Here is a 26,269-nt window from a genome sequence, read left to right on the forward strand (position 1 = left end):
TGCACTGGTGGAGGGATGGGTGTTTGATCATTGTGTGATTGTAACCCAAACATGAAAGCTTGTAACTATCTCATGGTGATTCAATAAAATTTTAAAAAAAGAAAGAATTTTCTCTCTCTGATCCTTATTTTGGGGGAGGAAAGGGGTCACACATGGCAACGTGTAGGGACTATTGCTGACTCTATGCTCAGGAGTGACCTCTGGCAGTGCTCAAGGGACTTACGTGGTGCTGGGGATTTGAATAAGGGTTGAGCTGGATGCAAGAACATAAATCCTTGTACTATTGCTCTGTTCCCCTCACCTCCAAATTATAGAAGATAGCTTTTAGAATTTGTTTTTAACTATTGCCTTCAAATAGTTTGGTCATGTAAAAATAGTATGTTTCTATTTAATGGTTATCTATACTATAGTAAGGCAGGATTATTGTTTTCTTTAAAGTTCTTATATTATAGGATAATAATTTAATAGGGATATTTATCAAAAAGGTATATATATTTATATTATTTTTATTTATTTTTAATTGAATCATTACGATACACAGTTATATAATTGTTCATAATTGGATTTCAATAATATAATGTTTCAACACCTGTCCCTTCACTAGTATAAATTTCTAACCACCAATGTCCCTAGTTTCCCTCTTGTCCCTGCCATCCTGCCCCTTGGCCTCTATGGCAGGCAGCTTTTCTCTCTCTCCTCTCTGTCTCTCTCTGTCTCTCTGTCTCTCTTCTCTCTCTGTCTATCACTCCAAAAAATTATATTTTCTAAATCAAAGCCACAGGTAAATCTATGTTTAAACGAATGTTATGAGGTTGTGAGTCAATGGAAGACATGAAGTCTATAAAAAATAGTTAATAATAAAATAATTATAGAGATTAAAGTTGTAGAACCAGAAATGTACTAAGGAAAAAAAAAATAGTGTAGCAGCAAAGATAGTTATGATTCAGACATAGAGATCAAAGGATACAAAAGGGAATATGTATTTGTCTCCATATAATCTGAGAAATAACAAACCATCACTACGGTTTATCCCCTCTGACTATAGAACCTTTAATTCATCAATCTCCACTTCGGAGTCAGTGACAATTTGAGTGAAAGAAGGTTTTGTTACATGAAAAATTAGATTCAAGATGTATATCCTATAGTCTCTTTGAAAAGGTAGGTATATTTAGGAGGAAATGTAGACCTCGAAAGGAAGAGGAAGAATAATAGATCACGAGAGACAAAAAATGAGGTGATATTCTGATGAATCAATACTGTCTGAAAAAATAAAGCTATCCTTTTTTTTTTTACTAAAAATATATAAATGTTGTTATAACTCCTAATATTTTGGCTCTAGATTACTTTGGGACACAAACAGTCAAAAAGTTTAATGCATATTTGGAATTTATGTTGGAAAAGATTGGTGTGAGGAAGGGTTCCATAAAGGGGGAAACTTTTTTTTTTTAATATTCCCTGGTTTGGGATCCCACTAATTTTTCTTTTTTGAGAAGGCATCAAGAATTTTCTAAACCTTGTACACTGTAGTCCTAACTTGGATTAAATATATCTGCCCATAAACTAAAGGCATTAAGGAGACTGATTTTTGCCATTAGTAAAAGTAGATGCATACCAATTACAAATGTTTACAAAATCTTTCTCTTGTGGTAAAGGAAATGCAGGTTACAGGGGTAAATTTGAAAATATAATTAGGGTTATGGCCAGTATACAACTACATGCTTCCTTCTTTCTTCCCCAACACAACTCATACAGATAGACTCAAATTATTCTGAGATCCAGGCCAGAAATGACACGTTAAGCAAATCTGCAAGTAGAGATTTCAGGTATGGGATTTGGTAAGGGAAAAAAGTCTAATAATTTTTATAAGTAATTGGTGTATAAATATTTACAAATTTTAAGACTTTAGACAATTAATTCTTTTGTAAATTTTATGGTAATGCCTTATGGCATTCAAATATAAACAAGGAAATATAATGTTAAGCTTCTGAGATAATTTGTCTTTGATTTTGGTGTTATTCTAGAGAAGTGACTCAAATTTCATTTGAGCACCCAAGATATTTATGGTATTCTGAGATATGAAATTCCATTTCATATCAAATTCTATATTCACAGTAGAGAGGGTTTTGCCAAATTGTCATTACAATAAGAAAAACATCTGCAGATATTTCAAATAAATGCCACATATAGCTAGAAAATCTCTTAAGATATAAAAAAGTACACAGGGGAGCATAATTGGGGGACAAGAAGAAAACTGTGCTTGGTAGAGTGGTATTTCCTAGTACTACATGGGGGCCCAAGGTGTGGAAACTGCTTAAAATTTAGAAAACATGTCCAAAATTTTCATTTCTATTTGAGAAAGCCATTCACTTCATCTTATAGAGAAGATATGGTATCTGTTTTGCCTTGTGAAATGGACCTGTGAATCTTTCATTGATAATGGTTTGAATGTTGTCTATAAAATATATAGCAATAAAATCTATTTCTACTCTAACATTTAGCTTAGGCTGACTAAATAAAGGAAACATGCATATGTGAAAAATTTAGAATACTCCCATCTTGTGTTCTGTTTTGGACCACACCCTGCTATACTCAGAGATTTCTCCTGGCTCTGCATTAAGAAATTATTCCTGGCGCTATTTGGGGGACCATTTGGGATGCCAGAGATTCAACCTGGGTCAGCTACACCAAGGAAAAGCCGATCCACTCTACTATCTCTCCAATCTCACAATACTTCAATCATTTTGGGTGGATTCTTCCACTAAAGGACCAGTGGAAACATAGAAAGAATGGTGTAGTTCAAAAGAATATGAAGTATGTATATACTTCCAACTGAATTCCTTCCCTATCTTTACATCATATTAATTTGTTATTAAGGAGCCAAGCCTTGTGCATTTCAGTAAAATTGATGTTGTATCATATTAGTCAAGAATATTGAACTGATCCTGAGCTCAACCATAGATCCTCTTGCTTCAGTCTGAGTTCTTGAAGCAATTCCTATAATAGAAAACAGAGATCTCCTGCTCTTTTAAGCCTTCCATAAAACACTGGGGCCAAATGATGAAGGTATCCAGATGGTGATTACACTGCTTGTAATTTTTATATGAAAACCTGTGTAATACTTAGTTTTCTCTCCTCGAAACTTCTGTTATCTCAAGCTCTTCAGATATCTTCACACACACACACACACACACACACACACACAGAGACACACACACAATATTACTAGAAATCTAAGTCGTCTGCTAGAGTTAGGTTTGAAGCCTTGCAGTCAGCAACCTATAAAGCAGTGCACCTGATCATAAAAAGGGAATTTTGACAAGACTGCTTCTTTTCTCCCTTTCCCCCTTTCCTGGCACTGAACATGAAAATGGGGCTGTTTGCCCTCCAAATTTTGTTATGATCAGAGCAAGACTTCCAATAATATGTTAGGTCAATTTTGTGGAGTCAGCTTTTCGTAGTTTCACTCATACTTTATTTTTTTACTTTGTAGCAAGGCTATAATCTTTAAAATATTGTTTAAATTAATTTTTATTATAGTCAAGTATATATAACTATATATGATATAGTTATAATACTATTAAATTTTACAACAGATATGCACAGTTACTATATTCTCCTACCACCAAATTGTCCACGACTCTCAAACACTGTCCTGTGTCACCTCTATCCTATTTTCATTCCTTCCAATCTCCCCACAGTGTTAAATCAGGTTTATAATCCAAGGCTGAAAGTATGTCATTGTTATATACTGTCTATCCCCTTGCTTTGATTTTCTTTGTTCCATGGATTAGTGAAATCACTCAGTTTGTCCTTCTCTCTTTGATTTATTTTGCTTAACATGATACCCTTCAGTACCATCCATGTCTCAGTGATCTCAAGATTTCATCTTTTCCTACAATTGATTAATATTCTATTGTTCATATATAAACAACCACCCATTTGTCATTGGACATTTGGGTGATATTATTATATCTCGCATTCTCAACATTTGGAAGAAAGGGGGTAGTTATCATTCCTCAAATACATTCTCCCAATAGTAGGGCAAGATCATCACTTTAATTCCGAGCTTTCCAGAAGAAAAATTAGTTTTCCAGATGTATAACTAAGGCAACTTCGAAGGAATACACTCCATGAATTGAATATGGGTGATAACTGACATTCTCACATCTACTCTACTCCAAGCAAAGAGTCTTGCTTAAGGTAACAACCTGCCAACTATGTTCTGACCCTTGTTTCTTTCACAATGACTCCCTAGGACATAAGTTCATCATCTTCCAACCTGCCAGATGATCGCTAATACATTTTTTTCTCCTCCCATTATCACTCTGGATTAATTGGTTACCTCAAGCAGCAGTGGGACTGGACATTTGACATCAACTATCTTTTCATTCAAATTATAACTCAAATCGGGTCTCCTTAGCAGTTCAGAAAATTTAGTAAAATTCTCAAATTTCTTTAGCAAATTTCTCCCAAATTCTGTTTGTGTATCACTGTATCACTGTCATTCCATTGCTCATCGATTTGCTCAAGCGGGCAACAGTAAAGTCTCCATTATGCGACTTGTTGTTATTGTTTTTTTGGCATATCGAATATGCCATGGGGAGTTTGCCAGGCTCTGCTGTGTGGGCAAGATATTCTCAGTAGCTTGCTGGGCTCTCCGAGAGGGAGAGAGGAAACGAACTTGAATCAGCCAGCCACATGCAAGGCAAATGCCCTACCCGCTGTGCTGTTTGTGTATCTGAAAATAATATGATATTTAAATCTTTTTTCCCCTAACTTCATCAAAATAGATAAGGAAGATACATATTATATGCCTGTTAAACAATAAGCATTCATAATTGTTGGTATTATTTTTAGCTTAGTAACTAACATAAAATACTGCTTGGTTGGGGTCCGTGCTCACTGATGCTCAGGTACTACTCCTATCTGTGTTCAGGGGAACATGCAATACTAGGTTTTTGTTTTTGTTTTGTTTTTTCTTTTTGGGTCACACCCATAGATTTACAGGGGTTCTTCCTGGCTCTACACTCAGGAATTACTTCTAGCGGTGCTCCAGGGACCATATGGGATGCTGAGAATTGAACCCAGGTTGGCCAAGTGCAAGGCAAATTCCCTACCTGCTGTGCTATTGCTCCAGCCCCCATGCAATACTAGGGATTGGACCCAGGTACCTAGACAACCATCCTGTAATCAAAATACCTCTCTAGCTTTTAACATACTTTTAAAAAAATGATGGTGCTGTTGTTTCTTAATATTCAAAATAATAAATTTCTTTCTGGGCTGAATAGATCATTTTGTCCAAAGCAGGAAGAAGGGAGACAGTAAGAAACTAGGGAGCAGATGCCCAGTAATGTAAATACATTTAAATTTCAAATTCAAAAAAAAAAGAAGAAAATTAATCATGTGGGCCTTAAAAAACAAGTTGTCATGGTGCTGTAGCCTATAGGGTACCAGTTTGTGACATCACATTTTACTAGGATGTGAAATTGGCATGATATAGTTCGGATTTTACAGGGAAAGGTGAGGTTGAGTCTGTCAAGGAGGGGTGGGGACAAGCAATAGTGCCAAGGGACAAGTTATGGGCTATTATAACAATTTTCATAAAATTATGTTGTCTTAGAGTTAATTGATAGCAAAAATTGAGAAGAACACAAATTTGAAAAATGTGTTTTGCAGTAAGACAACATGCTTTCATATGTCAATATATGAAATATTTTGTCATATATATGTCAATATATAGAAATGGGTTGGTAAATAAAATGTAATGAGGTATTAGGTTTTCTTCCATCTATTTTTGTTCCTAGATTCCCCCAGGTTTATTTTATATATGATTTTACTATCTACCATGAGCTGGATGAGTTTAAGCTTCCTCAAAAAGGGGAATTCAGACCTTCCCTTGGGTGGAGCAATACAGTTTCAGTTTCATTTCTCTGAGCTTTGAAAGACAATACTACTAAAGAAATTGCCATTCTCACTTGAAGAGACCTGCCTAGCAGTACGCACAGAGCAATTACTTCAGCTTCAGCCCTTGTAAAGATTCTACAAATAGGTAAATAACTTTGTGTTTTCACTTTTCTTAGGTGTAAAAAACTAACGCACACTGAGGGGCGTGTGCACTCGCAGGCTCTCCGAGCAGCTCTGTCTCACCCCACTTTCCGTGCTCTGGAACTGCTGTGTGTGCTGTCGGTAAAGGGCAGGGGACGGAAGGAAGGGCAAACTGGTTGCTGATTAGTTATCGTTTATTTAATCTTCCATTTTTCTCATCTCCCGCACTCCCAGCTCCGTCCTCTATCTGGATCTACTGCAGCCTCTCTGGATCCCCTGTCTCCGTCTCTCTCCCTACTTGTCTCTCCCACCTTGCCCTCTAGGCTACACCCAGCCAGCTAGCAAAATCACCATAAGAAAGCCCTTCCTGACTCTTAAGGTTTTTTTCTTTTCCTTAGTCCAAACACTTATTAACATCTTAATACTAGTTATTTTTGTATGGACATAGCAAGGGATACATTGAGGCTTGCAAGGCAGCTCTCCTGGCAACATCTTGCCACAGGCTCAGACTACAGCACTCAGGCCAGATTAATCACTCCTAACCCTAGCAGGGTCCAAATCTAGTTATCACTGTTTGGATCATGACAACATTTGTCCATGATCAAGCTCTTAACTTATAGTTAAGCATTAGGCACTTTGGCCAGGCCCATCTCAATGCCAGGGTAGCACACAACTCACTACTTACCCTGGGTCCGTCTCATTCCTCATCGGGATCCTGCTTTTTGGGGGTGCTAGGAAGTAAGGTCAGCTGAGGCTTAGGTCAAGAGAACAGATGCCCAGGAGGAAAATATCATGTAGAGTCAAATGACTCCCAGGTTAGAAAAGCATAGCATTTGCTAAGTCTTACTGTGTCCATACAAAAAAGGACATTGCTCTGAATAAACTATGCAAAGGACTCAAGGAGAAGAGAAAAACAGTATTTGCAAGTCAACAGAACACTAAGAAAGAAGTTACAAATAAACACAGAGCAGTGGGAGCACTGTAGTGGGAGTAACCTAAGAAACCTAAAGTACCTGAGGCTATGTAATCCTACACTTAGGTACTTCGGAAGTAAGAGTTAAAAAATTCTTTTTAAAGATAACGTTTTATTTTATTTTTTGATGCAAAGCAATTTCATTTTCTCTGTTTTTACCACAAAATAATTTTTAAAAGAAATTTACTTAGAGAAATGTGAGGGGAAAGAGAGATATGTCTAAGAATAAAAAGCTATTTTCTTTGCTATCTATTCCACTTATTTATATTTATTCACTTCACTTTTAATGTAAACAGGCATAAGTGCTGACTTTATTGCATATATTATTTGTTTTTTAAGATTAGTGAAAAGCATTTCATTTTTCTGCAGATTATAAAGACTATGTCGGTGACAACTCGTTTGACATGGATGCAAAAGAAGACTCTGCAAAATCATTTTGAAGGAAAGCACTTCAGCCTTATCTTTAAGGCTAGTGTCCAAGGATTTGATTTTTCTACGTTGCATGGTATATGCTCTTGTCAAGGACCTATTGCAGTAGTGATTTATAGTGGAGATCTTATTATTGGGGCATATATGCAATATAATTCCCAAAATGCTTTGCCTGCCCCCATTGTTCTTTTTGTCCTCCATGCATCTGGGATTTCAGAATTCAGAATTGGTCCATTTGACACTTTTGAAATATTTTATGAAACGTCTATATCTCAATGTGGATTTTATATAAATTTGAAAGATCAAGAGGCAACTTTGATGTTAAAAATCATTGAAAGTCTTGGACTACCTAAATCGTCCTTCCTAAAAGGCAAAATTTCCTTCCAGGAATGTGAAGCTTTTCGATGTGAAGGTAGGTTTAATCATATAACCTTACAGAGAGGGTTGAATGATTAGTCATCTCTCCTAGGAAAAATAGCTCTTATTCCATCTGGCCCAGAATAGAACATGATCCTAAATTGTTCACTCAGAAATAACTATGGAGAAATGTAGCTTATAGAGACTTTTCTGGAGAGGGTGAGAGAGGGAAAAGAGAGAAACAAACTTGATTTGATTATGAAATTCTTTTGAGAAGAAAATAGGATTGAAACTTTTCATGACTATGAATCCTAGCTGATGTAATTTTCCATTATATTCATAATATGGGCTGGAGCGATAACACAGCGGTTAGGCATTTGCCTTTCATGCGGCCGACCCGAGTTCGACTTCTCCGCCCCTCTCGGAGAGCTCGGCAAGCTACCGAGAGTATTGAGCCAACGCAACAAAGCCTGGCAAGCTCCCCATGCGTATTGGATATGCCAAAAACAGTAACAATAAGTCTCTCAATGAGAGACGTTACTGGTGCCCGCTCGAACAAATCAATGAGCAACAGGATGACAGTGACAGTGATTCACAATATGGAAAAGTTACTTTATTGATTTTACTACTAAAGAATATTTAAATTGCTTCCAGTTATTTTCTGTTCTAAAAATATTCCTAGAACTGTAGAGATAGTACAGGGGTTAAGGCAGTTGCCTTGTATGCAGTGAAACCAGGAGACTGGATTTCTAGAACTACATGGTTCTCCAAGCACTTCTGTATACAGTTTTTTAGCTCCCCAATTATTTGGTATAGTTCTGGAGGTCAGGAGCATCACTTTGAAGGCCTGATTAGTCCCTGGCACCTCAGGACTCAAGCATCCCCACATCTTATGCCCTAGCAATGAATAGACAGGGGGGGCCCTAGGTACTCCAGACCTCCTGATCAGCACTTGTGAGAACCCTCCCCCACCAAATGTTTCTATAATATATTCATGACTATAGTTATATGTAAAACTCTTTTTTATAGCAATATCCTAGAAGTGAAGTTGATATTTATCATTAAATATATAGATTTATCTTTAAATATGTAGATTTATATTTTTATAAATTCCTTTCAATAGTTTCAGCTTTCTCTGCTGCTCAAAAAATGTTATATAAATGCTTATTTTCCTGTATCCTTGTGAATCTTTATTATTATTAAGCTCTAAAATACTTGCTAATTTGATGGTAAAAGATGGTTTCTAATTTTACTTGTTGCATATTCCTGATCATTAATAAATCAATATGTATTGTGCATTTATATTTTGTCCATGAAATACTTGTTCATAGCTATCCATTTAAAACAAAGGTTACTGGGACTAAAATTCCTTCAATACTTACATGTTCCAAACTAATTATGTGGGGTCTTTATCTTTGAATTACTATCAGAATGTATGATTCTTGAATTCATTATCCCATTTTGAGAACAAAATAATTTTTTCATTTCCTTTGAGTGGCTTGTTCTTTCTTCCTTAGACATTATATATATACATATATAAATAATATTATTTGTGTATATAATGATGATAACCTTTTGAATAAGTCAATAAATCTTCAAAACTTTTTGAATTTTGAGACCTGTGTCTCAAACAGTATTCAAGATGCTTGGGGGAATCACTCAAAGTGATACTGGGCCAACAAGGCAGAGGATTCAATAGTAGGATTTGAGTATGTGGTATTGCCCAGACTCAGGATGCAGGGAGCTAGCTGGCCATATGAGCAGTACTCAGGACCATATGGTTCCAGGGATTACTTAATATGGTATGTGTGCAAGGTATGTTCTCTGACCCTTGAGTTATCTCCTTGGCTCTAGAATACTTTTTATTCAAGTGTAAAACATAAATAGAAAAATGCATGATTGATAGGTCTATCAGCTGACAAACTTACAAATTGACCAAACCCATACAACCACTACTTGGATAAAAAAACAGATGTTTGTCCTCATGTCAGGAGATACCTATGTGAGCCTTCCTAGTTATTGTAACCAAAGGTAACCACATTCTGTCTCATAAATTAACATATAATTGTTATTTGAATAAATAACACATGTATGTTGATGATTCTTGGTCTTAAACTTTATATAAGTAGAATCATAGCAAACTATGTGCTATTTGTGTCTAACTTGAGATTGATATGCAAGTGGGGTCCTAACTCCATAAGGTAAGAGTCCATATAAAGAGATACACAAACCCTTTTTCACAAGAATTTAATGTCAATTGTCAGGCTCTCTACAAGTCAAGTGAAGAGGCCTCAGAATGAAATCTACTTTACTCACACTTGACCTTAATATTTCTTGCCTCCGCAGTCTTGTGAAAAATATTTCTGTTGCTTAATCCACCTAGTGCATGGCATTTTGTAACCTGAAAGACAACGAGTTAACACAGCTAATTCTTTTGTCTTGCAGGTTACAAAATGTTTTAGGAGCATTTAAACATATAAAATTTGGTTTTATTTGATCTAACTCTTTTTCTTTCCTTCCATCTTTCTTGTTTTCTTTTTATTTTCTTTTTTCTTTTTGGGCCACACCTAGTGGTGCACAGGGCACTCCTAACTCTACACTCAGGAATCACTCCTGGCAGTGCTTGGGGGACCATATGCGATGCACAATTGAATTCAGTTCAGGTCTGACCCCTCAAAGTAATTCTTAAGCAGAGATCTCTTGTTAAGAAATTTAAGAGAGGTTGGGAAACAGAACAGTAGTTAAAGTGAATGATCTCAGCTTAATCTGCAGCACCACATAGCCTTCTGAGCATTGTCTGGTGTGATCCTAGAAGCCTCTGCATGTCCTTGGGTGTGACCTTGGTGGTCCCTGACACTGCAGGACCTGTGTAGCACTGAGTCCTTTGGGCAAAGGTTTGAAACATCTAGCCAAGTTTGTCAGCTGTAACAGGAGAGGTCCCTGGGCCATCTGAACAACTCATGAGACCTCCTTTAGAGAGAGAGAGAGAGAGAGAGAGAGAGAGAGAGAGAGAGAGAGAGAGAGAGAGAGAGAGAGAGAGAAGGAAGGAAGGAAGGAAGGAAGGAAGGAAGGAAGGAAGGAAGGAAGGAAGGAAGGAAGGAAGGAAGGAAGGAAGGAAGGAAGGAAAGAGAAAAAGAAAGAAAGAAAGAGAGAGAGAAAAAGAAAGAAAGAAAGAGAAAAAGAAAGAGAGAAAGAAAGAGAAAGAGGGAGAAAGAGAGACAGAAAGAGAAAGAGAATAAGAGAGAGAGATAGAAAGAGAGAAAGAAAGAAAAAGAGAAAGAAACAAAGAGAGAAAGAAAACAAAAAAAGAAAGAAAAAAAGAAAAAAGAGAAACAAAGAAAAAAAGAGAAAGAGAAAGAAATAGAGAAAGAGAGAAAGAGAGAGAAAGAGAAAAAAAGAATGAAAGAAAGGAAGGAAGAAAGAAAGAAAGAAAGAAAGAAAGAAAGAAAGAAAGAAAGAAAGAAAGAAAGGGAAAAAGGAAGAAAGAAATTCAAGAGATAAAATTATTTGTTGCAAATTTCATTAGTCTATCAGGAGATAAGTTTTTTAGTCTATAAGAAAGAAGACTAGGTCATTTTTTCCCTTTCCCTGAGTTACTCCATAAAGTAAGTGTACATATCAAAGACCAGTTGCTCTAATCCTTAAGGTTGCAGTGATTCATCCATATTACTGCATTTAGGAATAATTTATTTCTTTTCAAATCCACCTAGTATAACACTGCAATGATTCCATCACATCTTAAAAAATCATATCACTCCTGGTAGACATTAAGGATTTCCATATTTGAATTATTGTAAATAATGCTATCAACATTATTATACCTGTCTTTTGGCTCACATATATACATATTTTTCAGAATGTTAGTATAAAATTGCTGGCTAGAGTATGTGTATACTCATCATTAGTGGATACTGACAAAATATTTTTGACATAGTAACACCAATAAATTTTCATTAACATTATGCATTACAGAAATCAGAATATGTTCCTATCTGATATAAATTTGGTGGTGATGCATTATAGGAATTTGTTTTTCTTTGATAATACTAGCTACTAATTTATTTTATATTTAAATGAATCAATAGCTATATTAATCTTTTCAATTTATAAAATGTTATTTTGTCAATTCTTTCTAAAATTATTTATAAAATTTGTTTTTTTATTATTTATTTCTGGAGTGGTAGCACAGCGGGTAGGGCTGAAGTGATAGCACAGCGGGTGGGGCATCTGCCTTGCACAAGATCTACCCAGGTTCGATTCAACTGTTCCTCTCCTCTCGGCAGAGCCTAGCAAACTACCCGTGGGGTATTCTATATGCTAAAAACAGTAACAAGTCTCACCATGGAGAAGTTACTGGTGCCTGCTCGAGCAAATTGATGAACAATGGGATGACAGTGCTACATTATTTATTTCTATTTTCAACCACTTCTCACTAATAAAATATATTTTATTGTAACATTGGTATAAAATTCTTATATTACAAGTTTCCATACATTTTTGCAACTGATCTTTTTTGTCTTAGAACGTTCTTTAAGAGTGCACTTAAATTTATTTTTAATTCTAAAAGACTTCTTTCCTGTCTGTTTATGTTTGTTCTTTTCTAATTTTACTATATTGTAGTCATTACATTCCTCACCATTTCTATTTTTGGGAACGTAAAGAGGTGTTTCATTTGTAGCACACATATGACCCTATTATAAATATTTTATCCACTATTTTTCATAAATTTAGAGAAGTTCCAAGCTCGTTGTACTTAACTTCTCAGGGTCTGTGTGCATGTGTGTAAGCGTGCTTGCTTGCACAGGAGTCGGTGATGTGGGTGAAGTGTGAAATGTAACTGGGCTGTGAGGTGAGGGACAGAAAGCAAATTACACCCGGGTAAACTCAGGGTCTATTCCTGGATCTGTGTTCGAGTGACCCCTAGTGGTTCTCAAGGGACCATATGTGATCCCCCATATTCAAACGAGGTGTATTGTCTGGGTGCAAGGAGTGTCTTATATTCTGTACTGCTATACTTGTACTTGGTCCCAGACTTTCCTATTTTAAACCCATAAAAAGAAAATATTTTCCCAGCACATAAACATCTTGAACCTGCCTGAGACTTTAAATCAAATAAGGCCTTCAGTCTCTCATTGTGCTCTGACAGACCAGACCTATGTCTGATCTGAAGCTAGAAATAAAATGAATTGGACTGGAAGTTCAGATAACCCTAAGTATTTATAGTAGATTTTAGAGAAAATCTAGTGTTAACGATTATTTTTTACAATGTGTGTTTATGCATTATTCCTTCTAGGGCTGTAGAAATATTCAGGGGTTAGCTTAGATAGTCCTGTTTGTTCTGTTCTGGCCATGCCTCTTGGCTTTGGACTCAGAGAAGACCCCATCCTCACCTTATATGTTAAAACAAGCCACTGAGCAACTAGGTGATAGAAGGTCTTGCAGTGCCCACAAAATTTGTGACTTTAGCCTATACAGACAGATAATATTAAGGATATTTGTCATATTTTTTCTTATTTGATTTTATGCTTTGTTGTCCTCCTGGGAAAGATAATTTTTAATATTTCCTCATGAATTTACTTACATTAAGTTACAGTCACACAATAACTAATAACTTTTCATCTCCTTTTACTTTGATCATTTCCCTAGATGTATTGGATGAAAGGAATATGACTGGGATCAGAGAGTAAGTTAAATATTTTTAATGTTCTGTTACTTTTTATTACCTTAGATTTACTAAATTATAGGTTCTGTTAATAAAATTGGCAGCACAAATTACTTATTCTAATTTATGGGTCAGATAATTTATTAGTCATCAAGAAAACATAAAAATATTAGACTTATTTGATGACAGTAATGTGAAAACAGAAAGAAAATTAAGTAAATAAAAACAATATTGAATATAGTGAAGGCATTCTATTTTTTCAGTGCCCTTGAAAGAACATAATCATTTATTTCCATAGAATTTTTGTAATCATTGAAATTTAAACTACTATAGGAAATTAGAAAGGATGTGTAGGAAGTAGACTGTGTCTCTCATGGACTGCAAAAGCATGTTCAAAAAAGCTCTATATCATGAGTTTCAAAAGTCACATACTGTAGTTTGGTTACTGACGGGTGATTATTTAATTTTGTGTTCAGCAGAGTTAATACTTGTCCTCAAATTTATATAGCCTAGTAGTTTAAGTCTTAAAGATTTTATATCCTACTGATTTTAGTTAGAAGTATTAGGGTTTTTTTACTCCCTTTTTTTGCAAGAGGATTTGAGATTCCTTAACTTCATATACTTTGTATATTAGAAGGAAAGTGGCTAATGCAAAGTAAATAATAATCTTTGAGAATCAGAAAAATGTACGGTATGGTCTTGTGATCTAATTTAGCAAACTATCATCTAACAGGCTCAACAGAAACTTATGGATGGTCGTAAAAACTCACAAACCGCATAGAGACCTGGTCCACCAAGTACGGATGCTACTGCTGGGTCCTGTGGGAGCTGGGAAGTCTAGCTTCATCAACTCAGTAAAGTCTGTGTTCCAAGGTCATGTGACACACCAGGTTTTGGAGGGCTTTGACAAAACCGGGATGTCTGAGGCAGTAAGTTTATTCTAAGTTTCTTAGCCTTTGCTTCTTTGTTCAAGTTAATGGAATTTAGAACTCTTCAGTTGATCAGCTTCATTGCCTGTAGACATTAACCTTGATTTCAAGTTTTTTTTTTTTTTACAAATAAATTCATTGTGTGTGTGTGTGTGTGTGTGTGTGTGTGTGTTGGGGGGAGGGGTGGTTCTCCCCTGAGATGCTCAGAAGCCACAAGGACAGACCTGGTAATTGCTGACAGGGCATCTCAGGCTGGGTATTGAAACAGGGGCCTTGTCACACATTCAAAAGAACAAAAGCAACCAGTGCTGGCGTGGGTGTAGGGAAAAAGGGACTCTCCTTCACTGGTGGTGGGAATGCCGACTGGTCCAGCCTTTCTGGCAAACAATATGGACACTGCTTCAAAAACTAGAAATTGAGCTTCCATGTGACCCCGCAAGGCCACTTCTGGAAATATATCTCAAGGATGCAAAAGAGCACAGTAGAAATGACATCTGTACCTGTACATTCATTGCAGCACTGTTCGCAATAGCCAAAATATGGAAACAACCCGAGTGCTCTAAAACAGATGACTGGTTAAAGAAAGTTTGGTACATCTACACAATGGAATACTATGCAGCTGTTAGGAGAGATGAAGTCATGAAATTTTCTTATAAATGCATAAACATGGAGAGTATCATGCTAAGTGGAATGAGTTAGAAAGAGAGGGACAGACATAGAAGGACGGCACTCATTTGTGGAGTATAGGGTAACATCACATGAGGCTGACACCCAAGGACAGTAGATACAAGGGCCAGGGAGATTGCCCTATAGCTGGAAGACTGCTTCATGAGCGGAGGGGAGAAGGCAGATGGAATAGAGAAGGGATCACTAAAAAATTGATGACTAGAGGAACTAGTTGGGATGGGAGATGCATGCCGAAAGTAGATAATGGACCAAACATGATGACATCTCAGTGTCTGTGTTGCAAGCTATAATGCCCAAAAGTAGAGAGAGAGTATGGGGAATATTGTCTGCCATAGAAGCAGGAGGGATGGGAAAGGGGGGGGATACCCGGGATATTGGTGGTGGGGAATGTGCAGTGGTGGAGGGATGGGTGTTTGATCATTGTGAAACTGTAACCCAAACAGAAGAGCTTGTAACTATCTCACAGTGATTCAATAAAATTGAAAAAAAATTTAAAAAAGAAACAGGGGCCTTGTGTGTACAAAGCAGATGCTCAACCTTTTGAGCTATCTCCTGTCTTCCCTTAAATATAAAGTGTTTATTTTGAGGTTTGAGCCACATCTGGCCATGCTCAAGACTTAATTTCTGGCTTAGGGATTATTCCTGAGTGCTTGGAGAACCACATAAGGAAAGGAGGATTGAATCTGTTCTTCTGTGTGTAAGGCAATCACCTTACCCATGGTATTATCTATCCAACCCCTAGTGAACTCTTAACGTTGTTTTTTTTTTCTATCCTCTAGTTCAGAACATATACTGTAAGAGATGGAAAAGATGGCAAATTCCTGCCATTTATTCTGTGTGACTCAATGGGGCTGGATGAGGAGCAAGGTATATGCATGGATGACATCACATATATCTTAAAGGGCCATGTTTCTGACAGATATCAGGTAAGATTTGGCTAATAATTGATAAATTATAATTGATATTTAAAATTCTTATTGTTGTCCACTACTGACAAAATCAAATTCAAGACTAGCTTAATACCTCATTTGTTTTCTTAAGCTTGTTCAAGATCCCTTCTTTTTAGATATTTTATTTTACAAAAAAGAAAAGCGTCCAAAAGACTATTCTGGCATAGCTGCAATAACTGTGAATGTTATTATACATTCAGTAGCTTTGAAGTATGCGACATTGAAAACCAACTACAGCAATTTACCACAAAGTTTGTATTTTATAGAACAAGAAGTCTTAGGTGAAATGTTTTGGGTCATTGTGGTAGCTGTCTACGGTTACTAATTTCAAGGGTCAGATTCTCAATATGCAACAAATTCACAAAATCTTAATCTCCACTATTATGGTATTTGAGGTGGAAGATTTGTGAAGCATTAGATTATGAAGTGGAAACTCTCATGAGAGGGATTAGTGTTCTAAAAGATGCAGACAATAGTTCTCTACCACATAAGGATAAGGAAGGGAGTATCGTATCGTCTGCAAACCAGGAGTAGGCCTCTCACAAATTTAGATTTTGTCCAACTCTGAAGTTAAAGTTCTTAGATTTCAGAAATGTGCATTGTTTTGTTTTGTTTTGTTTGGGGTCACCTCCAACTGTGTTCAGGGCTTACTCCTGGCTTTGTACTCAGGGATCAGTAGTCCTGAGTAGCAAACCCATGTTGGCCATATGTGAGGCAAGCTCTTCACGCACAGTGTTATCTCCCTGGCACAATTGTGAAAAATAGTTATTTGTTGTTTAAGCTCTGCAATATGGTATTGTTACAGCAATCCAAACTAGATGCTTCACATTCATATGTTTAAAAATATTTTCTATAATTTAGTTAATATAGTTACGAGTGTTAAACTTTATTGTATAGATGTGCAAAATGACTGATCTCACCACCACCAAAATACCTGTGTCACTCATTTTCTGATCTTCATTTTCCCTTCCAATTCCCAGGTTTTTGTAATTCCGGGTTAAGGGTTTGACATTGTTCAAAACCATGCATACAGCAAGAAGGTGTTTTATTTTGCCTTGCACGAGGTCGACCTGAGTGATTTCCTGTATTCTCTATGGTCTCCCAGCACTGTCAGGAGTAATTCCTGAGTGCAAAGCCAGGAATAACCCCTGTGCATCACTGGGTGTGACACAAAAAGCAAAAAAAGAAATAAAAACAACATTCCCTTGTTTTGTCTCTCTCTATTCCACAGATAAGTGAGATCATCCACTATGATCTTCCTCCTCTAATTTATTTCACTTAACATTTTGCCTTTCAGTTCCATCCATATTGCAGTGATTTCACCTTTTCTTACCACTGCATATTATTCTATAGTATCTAATGGTTTATATATAACACAATTTCTTGATTCATTCATCAGTAATTGGGCATTTGTGTTGGTTCATACCTTGACTTTTATACTGAGTGCTACAATAAACATAGATGTGGATGAATCTTTTCTATTATGTGTTTTTGTGCTTTGAAGGTGAATGTCAAAATTTGAAATCCCTAGGTCATATGGGAGCTCTGTTCTTATTTTTTTGAGCAATTACATTTGGCTTCAATATAAGCTAACCAGACGACATCCCAAGCATCAGTGAAGGATGGCTCCTTTCTCGTCACATCTCCATTTTTTTTCCCCAGACATTTTGATATATGCCATTCTCATTAGTGGGAGATGGCATTTCATTGTTTGATTTGCATTTCTTAAATAAGTGAACATAAGCATTTTGTCATATGTCTACAAGCTTTCCATTGTCTTCAGAGAAGTATCTGTTCATTCCCTCTCCCAAGTTTTGATAGAATTATTATTTTGTTGTTGTTATTGAGCTTTGTTTTAATATACATTGAATATCAGTCCCTTACATGATGTATATTATCAGATGTATATTAGTCCTTTCTTTATCTGTGTGCGATTTTTTTAATCAATAGGGTGTTTTTAATTTTAGCACGTTTATTTTGCCATGCGAAAATGTTCTTTTATGGGGTGGTGGTGGTGGTGGTGACAAACTTAGCAGTGCTCAGGATTTACCTCTGGCTCTGCACTCAGTGAACTTTCCTGGTAGGCTCAGGGGACCATATGAAATGCTGGGGATAGAATCCGGGTTGGCCTGGGGTGAGACAAACTCCTTATCTGCTGTACTATCTCTCTTGGAGCTCATACAAAAACTTTCTAATTTGATATAATTAGTCCCTTGTGTTTATTTTTAGTTTCTGTTATCTCCATTAATGGAATAAAAGTTTTATATTTTCAAGATATTCATATTGGGTTTTCTCAGCATTCTAGGCAAAAGTAAGGGAAGATTAAAGAGAAGAGAACATTTTTGTGTTAAATTTATAGTTCTTCTAAGCTACTTCTTATAAATGACAAACTAGATCTGGACTTAATCATAAATTAATTTTTTTCCAAATGGATAGTCAATGTGTCAATACCTTTAATTAATATTGTTTTATGCCATTTACTTACAGTGAAATTATGTATTGTTTACAGTTTAATCCCATAAAGCCAATCACTCGCAGTCATTCTAACTATATTAGTGACCCATATCTGAAGGACAGAATCCATTGTGTGGCGTTTGTGCTCAATGCAAATTCTGTTGACCACTTATCTCATGAAATGATAGAAAAGATAAGAAGAATTCGAAGGGAAATGATAAAGCTTGGTGAGTCTCATTCCACTTTTGTACTAAGGTAATTGATTAGCATATATTGTAGAATAGTTTTGTGACTGCATCAAGAAATTAAATTGTGTTTGCAGTAAAGATGATCCTGGGCATTTTACTAGTACTGAGGTGCAATAAGTATGTATATCAAAGCCATTAATGTCAACACTGGAAATATGTTACCTAAACTATGATAATAACAATAATAATACAGAAATTACCCTGTAATTTTTCTTTGTTCTTACCTAGTTCTCTTGTATGGTTCCCTGGTTCAAAGTGTGGTTGACTTAAATCAAGAAGTCAACAACAATATGACTTTGTGCAAGTGACTTAAACACTTTGAGTCTCAATTTTTTCATCTATAAAATTAGTATACCTCTATGTACCTCAGACATTTCTTATCAAGCACATTAATAGATGTGAATAGTTTATTCACATTAGATGTGAATAGTTTACAATTCCATCTACTTCCACTAATCTTCTCTATAGTACTAGGTTTTCCCTGGAATTTTGTAGAATTGGAAATAAGAAAAGAACATTTAATTGAAAAAAGTGTCAGGGCACCTGAAGTCTAAATGTCATTGATCAATGTTACTTTAATATACATGTTCTTAAAACTAAAAATAAGTCTTGAAAATATGTAAAGCAGAATTGACTGAACACAAAAAGAAAAATTCCTGATGCACAAAAAGATACAGATTTTTTAAAAAGTGGAAGTAAAGTGTTCATAGTTAATAAGATAAAGTATTTGGAGAAAGTAAATAGAATTGGAAGTTTGGGTGTCATTGGGTTTTTGATGGTTAATTTGCTCATTCTATTTTGAGAAAGACAGTCACTAGATCTCTATATTAGAATTTTGCTGGACCCTTAGATTCATTTTATTGTTCACTAGTATGAGTGTGCAATGTGGTGCTTCCTGATAACCATTGTGACTCAGGAGCAGCCTATTTATGTGTTTATCACACATTCTCTTTTCATTTTATACAGTATCTTCACCCTCACCTTGTTTACAAGTCTTTTGGTTGTTTCTCTGATCTCCAAAATACAAATCTGTTTCTACAGAATATGTAATCAGTCAGCAATACTAAAGCATACATTCTAGTTACCTCTTCCAAGCTGTCTCACATTTTATCTTGAAAGGCAATAAAGGGACTTCCTAAGTCAGAGGAGTACTAACAAGAGAATTTGTGTGCATGTGCGTCGAAGGAGGGGGTACAGTGGGGATCTTAAGTCTTTGAAATTGTTCCTGTATAATTTATAGCTGATCATGAATCATGAATCACAAAATCCTGTTGATCGTTGATTTCTTGAGCGGGCTCAGTAACCTCTCCATTCGTCCCATCCCTGAGATTTTAGAAGCCTCTCTCCACTGTGCCTTCCTGACGATGCCGCACTGGAGGCTCTTACAGGGTCAGGGGAAAGATCCAGCTTGTCACTTGCTTTAGCATATGAATACACCATGGGAAGCTTGCAAGGCTGTCCCTTGTGGGCAGGGAACTCTCAGTAACTTGCTAGCTTCTCCCGGAGGGAGAAGTAAGTTGTAAAATATCTTCTGGGAGCTTGCTTTTAAGTCTCTGGATGTTGGCTGCTGATAGGATTACATACACCTGGGTTCCTCTGCCCGTACCTTCATGTGCGAGGCTTGTCCAAACGTATGGAGAGGGGCCTTGAGCATGGCTGTGGCTAGGTTCCGGTGGTCTTTGGCCGCAGGGAGCTCTGCTGGGGCAGGGAGGGAAGCTGGAGCCCATCCTCTCCGAGGGGCCCTGGGAAAGACAGACAGGTGTGCGGGCAAGAGACTCCCTGCTGATTTATAGCTGATATAATGAAAAATTCTCATGCTGTATATAATGAAAAAAATAAAAACTATTTATCTATTTGATATAGGTGTGGTACACGTGGTTTTACTCACTAATGTGGATAGCTTGGATCTGATTACAAAAAGTGACTTTTTAGACATATACCGTTGTGTGCCTGTGAAGTCCAAGGTAATGAATGCTTTATCGAAACATTTTCTGATGTAGATTTCTATAAACACATGATCTATGTATAAAAATAAAAATAAAAAACTACTGCTTTTAAGATGGATAAAATAATTTCAAGTATAATTTAGGCTCATTGGTCCAGTTTAAAATAGTAAACATTTCTTTTAATTTCACTCTCACTGTCACTGTCATCCCATTGCTCATCTATTTGCTTGAGCGGGCACCAGTAACATCTCCATTGTGAGACTTGTTACTGCTTTGGGCATATGGAATACACCACGGGTAGCTTGTCAGGCTCTGCCATGCGGGCAAGATACTCTCAGTAGCTTGCCGGGCTCTCTGAGAGGGACGGAGGAATCAAACCCAGGTTGGCCAAGTGCAAGGCAAATGCCCTACCCGCTGTGCTATCGCTCCAGCTCTCTCTTTAATTTAACAAATATAATTTCACTCATTATAATTTAATTCAGTTTTAATCAAATAAATATTTGATTGCCATTAATGATCAATCATGTATGATAATCTGCATATAGAGTTGTTTCCTTTAGTTCATTATTTATTTATTTTTATTGGGGGCTTCCAAATAGGCCCCAATGGGTGATTTTCAGCCAGTTGGGATTGTATGCATGCCTAGTGTGTACTAACCACTGTACATGCTATGACATATATTGTACATGTACATCTCCTAGCCCCATTCCTTTAATTCATGTTGGATTTACTTAATTTATATAGATTAAAATAAACAGTGGTATTCAAGAATAACAATTGAAGTTCTTTCAGAAAATGCAGAGGATCAGGTCTCTATCCCTATGTTCCCCACAGATGTAAAATTCCTATCATTTTACTGCTTTCATAATTTATAATGGCATAAAATAATATTTTTTACCAATTTTTTTGGTTTGGTTTTTGGACCACAACCAGCAGTGCTCATTGTGCTCACTCCTGGCTCTGTTCTCAGGGTATCACTCCTGGCTGGGTCTGGGGGAGCTTGTGGGGTGCCAGGAGGTTGAACCTGGGTTTGCTGTGCAAGGCAAATGATCTACCTGCTGAATCTGCTCCAGTGTCAAAGTTTTAATTTCTGTTTCACAGATAGAGGCAGTCCATAAGAAACTTGGAGTTGCTCTTTCTGACATCTTGGTGGTCAGTAATTATACTTCAGGATGGGAGCTGGATACCCTAAAGGACTTTCTGATACTCTCTGTGCTGAGACAGCTGCTCTGGGCTGCAGATGACTTCTTGGAAGATTTGCCTCATTGTTAAACAAGGAGAGGAAATAGGTAAAGTTTGGTGCTTCAGCAGTTTAAAAGTGTCCAATTATAGGTACTATTTCACTTTCTGTCATCTTGCCTTCAGATGATCTTCTAAAAAAATTAAAAAAAAAATTTGCCGATTTTAAGCACAGAGCCATGTGGGGACGCTCCTTTCCGGCCCCACGCGAGATCGACCCCGGAGGCAACTGAACCACTTTGGACACGAGCGGCGCCCCCAAAATGCCTCCAAACTGTGTGCTCGGAGCTCCTGGCCCAGGCGCTACCAGCGAGTGATGCAATTACCAAAAGAATTTTCCCCGGACTTCATATAGAAATCTAACCTAATATCTTTTGATTGTCAGCAACGTGTAAATGTTCCTTTTTGGCAGGGCTTACCGTGGGGGGAAACTCCAAACAATAGTACTGAGTTTTTTGTTGAAGGGTAAAAGATTGTAACGATAGAATTTTAGGCAGAATTTTCCCTGGACTTTATATAGAAACCCAAAACCGCGCGGCCTCGGCAGCCTAATGTCATCTAATCATCAGCAATATGAAATGGTTCCTTTGTAATGGGTTGGACTTTGGGGGGACCATAATAGGGTTAAAGTTTGTAGCGACGTGTAATTTCTGGCTGTACTTTCCCTGGACTTTATACAGAAATTCAAAGCCGCGAGGCCGCTGCCATGGCCGCGCAACCTATTGTCATTTAATCATCACCAATATGAAATGGTTCCTTCTTAACGGGTCGGACTTTGGTGGGAAATCCTAACAAGAATAGTAAGTCTTTTGCTGAAATATTGAAGGCTACCAAAGTGGTAGCTATCTCTATAGACTGAACTAAGCCATATCCCCACGCCGGCTGAGAAGAAATATCCTTCTTTCTCGGGAAGAAACGAGGCGTGGCGTTAACCATAGTATGATGTCCATTAAGCTGACATGGACCTGATGGCGTGGGAATCGGATACAAGGGAATAAATTATTAAGTACTTGGAACAGCGGGACGATGGTGGAATCTCGAGCCGGGGCCGATACCAGCGTATTACCTTTGATTCCAGAAACTGCTTGCAGACATTCTACCAGGCTATCAACTAAGCCAGAGCCCCAAGCCGGCTGATGATGGGAAATAACCATCTTTTTTGGTTTGTTTTCCCTTTGTCAGGCAGCGTGGTGATTACTAAACAGGCGTGATCTCGGTGGCGCGGGACGAGGGGGGAAAAAAATAGAAAAGTTATGTAACAAACAGCTGGACTTAATATCTCTACATTCTCAGCAATGGAGAGCCATCAAATGCTTCCTTGACAGTGGGACTGTCTTTTTTTTTTGGGGGGAAACCCTAGCAACAATAGTGAGTTATGTGTTGAAACATGGACTGTAACCAAGATAAAGCGTAAACGAAGTGAAACTTATCATTTACAAGGGCGGGGACTGGGGGGGAGGGAGGGGGCGGGAGGTTTAATGGGGTGGTTGGTGATGGAATATGGGCACGGGTGAAGGGAAGGGTGTTTGAGTATTGTATAACTGACATAATCCTGAGAACTATGTAACCCTCCACATGGTGATTCAATAAAATTTAAATTAAAAAAAAAAATTGCCTTCTAAGTGGTCCCCTGGGACCTCCCACAAGAGACGGGTCTCTAGGGGCCTCCAGAGGGGCACCGTTTGGTAGTTCATCTGTGCTGGGGATTCAACTGGGAAAGGCCACATGCAAAGCCTGTGTCTGAATTCTTGTACTACCACTCTGATCCCTGAAGATACTTTAAAAAAAACGATTCATTACATTCTGAAATCCCCAAGTCATACCATTGCTTTCTCAGAATGCACTTCTTTGCCTGGGTGCTAGTACTGGATTTGATCAGCATAATTCCTGAGCAGATGGGATCTTTTAAGTACTTCCTTCTACTTTAGTAACTTTGTACTTTCGTTCTTTTCACTAGATTCTGTGTGTGTGTGTGTGTGTGTGTGTGTGTGTGTGTGTGTGTGTGTGTGTGTGTGTAATTCTGGAGCATGAACCCAGGTCCTCATACATGGAAGGTGTTGTACTTTTGAGCTACATCACACACCCTCACTTGACTTTTTTCACTCCTCTCCTCTAAGTCACTTTTAATGCAGTACAGTCGCTGCTAGGAAGAGGTACCAATTTTCCTATTTATGAGCCCAGAATTTGCTGAAATATCCTTGGTATATATAGCATAGCCAACACTGTTACAATAAAAAAATTAGACATATTTTTAATTGCAGTTCATAGAAAATCATGCAATATATAACTATATATGTGCAATATATGTAATCTGGGAAACTCTCATCTACTCACTTTTATGCTCTGACTCTGCAGTCTTGGTTTCTCCATTTTTTTCTTCGTAGTACGTGTCCTCCTAAAGTCAGAATTAGTTTAGACCTTATTAACCAAATGTTTCTCTTCATTCTGGCTACTTTTTCTCAATAGGTAATATATTAAGATTATTTTATTTTTTCCCTCAGAGAATGGAGGAATTATCAAGAATTTTAGAGAAGATAAATATGCAAACCATTGATATGTTAATAATTATTATTTCATCAAGGAAGAGTAAAATTGAGAAATAAAACAATACAGAAAATTCTCCGAAACTAAAGAAGATTGTATTTTATTCATTTGGGATGAACATGCTCACACAAAATTAAAGAAGCTGTAAATTGTTAGACTTAAAGTGATAAGTTATAAAAATAACCATAATTTCTTTTGAATTTATTTTATGCATTATGTAAAATTAAACATGCTTCTTATAAAACCTGACTCTAATGTACATGTGGTATATAGAGGAAATAACTCTAATGCATATGTGTGACTTTTGAAAGACAAAATTTTTAATATGAATTGTCAGTCTTTTGATTTGCTTTGTTTACAAATTACTTCATTTTAATCCCTGGTTCTTCAGTTAATGTTGCTTTCTTTAATTTTAATCTATATTTTAAACTGTATAAACTTGCAAGAAATTATTTTATCATTCTATCCATACCTATTTTGATTTCAAGTGACAAAAGTCAACCTTTACTACATGAATAAACAAAGAGGACTATAGTATAGAATTTACTAAATCATAGAAAAGGTGAAGATTGAACCCACTTCAGAGATGTTGAATCTGGAGTCTTAAAAGATTATTCACAAAATAATCTCTCCTTCCACCTCTCAATCATGCCACCTTCTCTTCCTCCCACTTTTCTTTCTCATCTTTTCTCAGATTCTTTCTTTCTATATAGTGTTCCAGGCTAGAATTCTAGAAAAATCCAAATTTCACTTGGGTTATTTCTAAATTTTGGTTCTTGTGAATAGTGCTGTAGTGAATATAGAAATGCATTTGTCATGCAACTGCACAACACATCAAAGACAGTTTTCCATAACGGACAATACAAAATATATTATTCCGGTTGTGCTTTGGGACAGGGATTGGGGCTTGGGATGGAAATATCCCAAATTTGATGGTGGGAAGGTGTAATTGTGGTGGGATTGGTGATTTAATATTAACTGTAATCAAATATTGTGAACCACCTTATAAAATAAAAAAAATTGTAAAAAGAAATGCAGTTGTCTTTTCTGAAAGTATGGTATATATATTATTAATATACATATATGTGTATACATATGACATGAAAATATGAAAAGGAATAATACTCAACTATAAGAAAATACAAAATCATACAATTTGTTGCCACATACAATCGATAGCAGTGTAGAGGATCATGCTGAATGAAGTTAGCCAGAAAGAGAGGGAAAGAGACAGAATTATCTCTCGCATATGTGGTATATAAAGGAAATAACATAGCAAGGAAATAACAAATTCCCAAAGAAAATGGAGAACGGATCTGAGAGCTCGTTTACAGAACTGAGGTTAGAGAATGGGGTGGAGAGGATGGGGTTCAGAAAGTAAGGAGGCAGGGACCTAGGCACTCTATGCAGGGGTTTGTGTTGGGAAGCTGGACCCATAAAATCCTATCAATAAAAGGATTGCAAATAATGGCACTTAAAATTAAAAAAAATATATTTTTAAAAATCAAATTTGAGGCTCACATTTTATTCAGTCTGTAATAAGAAAAAAAACATAACATTTCCAGTTCCATTGTGAATCATTTCAGAAATAATCATTTATACAGAGGAAAAGAAAAATGACAATTACAACATAATGGCAAAATAATAATCCATTTCAGGTTATTGTCTACCCTGGGAGATGATCAATTTTTAAAAGCAGGCTGTTAATGGGCTGGAGCGATAGCACAGTGGTTGGGCTTTTGCCTTTCACAAGGCCAACCCGTGTTCGATTCCTCCGCCTCTCTCGGAGAGCCCGGCAAGCTACCG

At 36.8% G+C, this 26,269-nt stretch overlaps 1 protein-coding gene across 1 annotated transcript; it reads left to right on the forward strand.

Annotated features, from left to right (window-relative positions):
- The first annotated feature begins 5,985 nt into the window (after positions 1-5,985).
- IFI44 (interferon induced protein 44) lies at positions 5,986-22,815 on the forward strand. Its single transcript, XM_055139878.1, has 9 exons — positions 5,986-6,049; positions 7,388-7,859; positions 13,451-13,487; positions 14,200-14,395; positions 15,862-16,008; positions 18,542-18,713; positions 20,598-20,698; positions 21,782-21,969; positions 22,095-22,815. The coding sequence occupies exons 2-8, from the start codon at positions 7,400-7,402 to the stop codon at positions 21,950-21,952; spliced, it is 1,284 nt and encodes a 427-aa protein (XP_054995853.1). The 5' UTR covers positions 5,986-6,049; positions 7,388-7,399; the 3' UTR covers positions 21,953-21,969; positions 22,095-22,815.
- Positions 22,816-26,269: the final 3,454 nt, after the last annotated feature.

This window comes from Sorex araneus, chromosome 5, assembly GCF_027595985.1.
Source record: "Sorex araneus isolate mSorAra2 chromosome 5, mSorAra2.pri, whole genome shotgun sequence".
Lineage (NCBI taxonomy): Eukaryota > Metazoa > Chordata > Mammalia > Eulipotyphla > Soricidae > Sorex > Sorex araneus.

Bases quoted from the DNA above. Each gene is read 5' to 3' on its own strand.
- IFI44 (XM_055139878.1), top strand. From the start codon at position 7,400: ATGTCGGTGACAACTCGTTTGACATGGATGCAAAAGAAGACTCTGCAA. The intron at 13,488-14,199 runs GTAAGTTAAATA...ATCATCTAACAG, and splicing joins AATATGACTGGGATCAGAGA to GCTCAACAGAAACTTATGGA. The intron at 18,714-20,597 runs GTGAGTCTCATT...TATTTGATATAG, and splicing joins AAGGGAAATGATAAAGCTTG to GTGTGGTACACGTGGTTTTA.